The following is a 2,532-nucleotide window of genomic DNA, read 5'->3' as shown; positions in this document are numbered from 1 at the left end:
TATTATGTCTAGCTAATTTCTCTACTAGGATTAGGTGATTCGATGGACTGTTGTTAATTGCTAATTAGGTTTATAGATTTGTTGTAGTTATTTTAGTCTATGTTGTTAATCACTGCTATAATTGTATCCTGCTAGTTGAGTCGACGCAATTAGTTTATTTAACTTTGGTAAGCCTTGACCTAGACCGGAAGGTTGGAAGGGGTGAGACCTGCAGTGAGCAATAGGATGCTTTAGTGAGGGCGGAAGTTAAGCTTATAGCAATTTAGGGCGAATTGAGACCGAAAGGAGATATTCGTTTCCCCTTAGACCGACACATCGACTAATCTGTGACTTTAACTACAATTGACTGACGTTCATTGATGAACCGACATCCTAGTTTCCTCTTTCTCTTGCTAATTTCTCTTATCCTTATTTCTCTTACCTTTATCTTATTTAGTTTAGTTCAAACATTTCAAACCCCCCAACTTGTGACCGTAGAGAGACCGAATAGACAAGTAGATAATGACCGCCTCCCTGTGGAGATCGACCCTACTTACCGCTAACATCCGTTAGTAGTAGCTAGGTATTTATTTTTGCTACCTGACGACGGTATCAATTTTCAACCCACCAACACCAACACCACGTCCAAGGGAGGGTCCTCCAAGCACCCAAAACTCCAATGACCAGATAGGATTGCTCCCACAATAATCAACCCCACAAAAACTACCCCCACAAGAACTTCCCCTACAAAAACTACCCGTCGAGGAATACCCCTCCGAGGTACCCTCGCGATCCCGAAATCAACGGTATCTGGAGAGATGATTCCGAGGATGTCTACATTGTTCCAGGAAAGGGAAAACAAGAAAAAGAGATCGGTCAGCTCACCCGGTCCGGACGCCCCTACCAGAATCCGAACATTTCAACAGCCTATCCAACAACAAATGACTAAGTCGTCCCGGACATGGACACTCAACCCAGGGTTCCCAAAAACTCGATCCTTAAACAACTGCAAAAGGTGAAGGCCGAAAAATCAATTTGTGGATCAACTCATCTTTCAATGTTAACCTTGTTCACATGTCTTCCCAACAAATTATTTTTAGAGTGGAGGAAACATCTTCTGGTGATTGTTTCTTATTCACTGTAGTTTATGGCAACAATGATGAAATTTATAGGAGGGAATTATGGAGGGATTTGAGGGCTATTAAGGACAATCACACTGGAGCCTGGGGTATATGTGAAGATTTCAACAGTCTACTACATTTTAATGAAAGAGAAGGAAGACCTGTTTTGTGGAGTGATATATCTGACTTTAGGGATTGTGTGGATTATTGTGGAATAGTAGATATCAAAGGACAGGGAGGATATACATGGAACAACAAGCATGAACCCAATTCCAGGGTTTTCTCTCATCTTGATAGGTTCATGGTAAATATTGATTGGATGCAACAGTACCCTGAATGTTATGCTTATTTCCTACCTGAAGGATTGTATGATCATAATCCTTGTCTGTGCTATAGGAGGGCTGTTCCTCAAAGAAAGCATAATTTTAGATACTTTTGTATGTGGGGGCAGGACCCTAACTTTAAAGCTCTAATCCATGAGAAGTGGAAGTCTCCCATAGCTGGTACTGCAATGTTTAAGGTTGTTAAAAAACTGCAAGCTCTTAAGAAGCCTTTGAGAGAATTAAACAGGCATGGCTACTCTGATATAGGCAAAGCTGCGGGAATTGCTAAACTCAGACTTCATAACTTACAAGAGAGGATGAACCTTGATCCTACTAACTTGGTCATCCTTGCTGAAGAACAGGAAGCATCTGATGACTATAGGCACATGAGTAATGCTTATCATAGCTTCTTGAGTCAAAAAGCAAAAATCAATTGGCTGCAAGAAGGTGATGAAAATACCCAGTTCTTTCACTCCCAAATCAATGCCAGATAGATGCAAAACAAAGTACTTCAAATTAAGGATAAAGATGGCATACTTCATTCCAATTTCAAAGATGTTGAACATGCTTTCCTGGACTATTATGAGCCACTCCTGGGTACTTGTAAGAGTACAGCACCTGTGCACTTTCCTACTGTCAGAACTGGTAAGCTCATTAATACACAGCATCACCAGATCTAACTTAAGCCTGTGACGAGGGAGGAAATCAAAAGTAGCATATTCTCCATTCTTGCCACAAAATCCCCTGGTCCTGATGGATTTTCAAGCCAATTCTACAAGGATGCCTGGGAGGTGGTGGGAGAGGATGTTATCAATGCAGTGCCGGACTTCTTCTCTACTGCTCAACTTCTTAAACAAATCAATACCGATACTATTACACTTATTCCTAAGGTCAAACATCCTGTCTCTGTGCTAGAATATTGACCCATTTCTTGTTGTAACATCCTCTACAAAAGCATTGCCAAAATTCTTTGCAATAGACTAAGTGAAGTTCTTCCTGATATCATTAGTAGTAGTCAAGGAGCATTCATCAAGGGGAGAAATATTGTGGATAATGTGCTCATTTGCCAAGATTTGGTGAGGTTATATAATAGGCAGGCAGCCTCCCCC

The 2,532-nt window shown here is 41.0% G+C and overlaps 1 protein-coding gene across 1 annotated transcript; it reads left to right on the top strand.

Annotated features, from left to right (window-relative positions):
* The first annotated feature begins 1,053 nt into the window (after positions 1–1,053).
* On the top strand, positions 1,054–1,917 carry LOC141631143 (uncharacterized). Its single transcript, XM_074443852.1, has one exon. The coding sequence runs from the start codon at positions 1,054–1,056 to the stop codon at positions 1,915–1,917; it is 864 nt and encodes a 287-aa protein (XP_074299953.1).
* Positions 1,918–2,532: the final 615 nt, after the last annotated feature.

This window comes from Silene latifolia, chromosome Y (genome assembly GCF_048544455.1).
Source record: "Silene latifolia isolate original U9 population chromosome Y, ASM4854445v1, whole genome shotgun sequence".
Classification (NCBI taxonomy): domain Eukaryota; kingdom Viridiplantae; phylum Streptophyta; class Magnoliopsida; order Caryophyllales; family Caryophyllaceae; genus Silene; species Silene latifolia.
The sequence above is the reverse complement of the archived record's forward strand: the minus strand, read 5'-3'. Positions and strand labels throughout refer to the sequence as shown.

Bases quoted from the DNA above. Each gene is read 5' to 3' on its own strand.
- LOC141631143 (XM_074443852.1), top strand. From the start codon at position 1,054: ATGTCTTCCCAACAAATTATTTTTAGAGTGGAGGAAACATCTTCTGGT.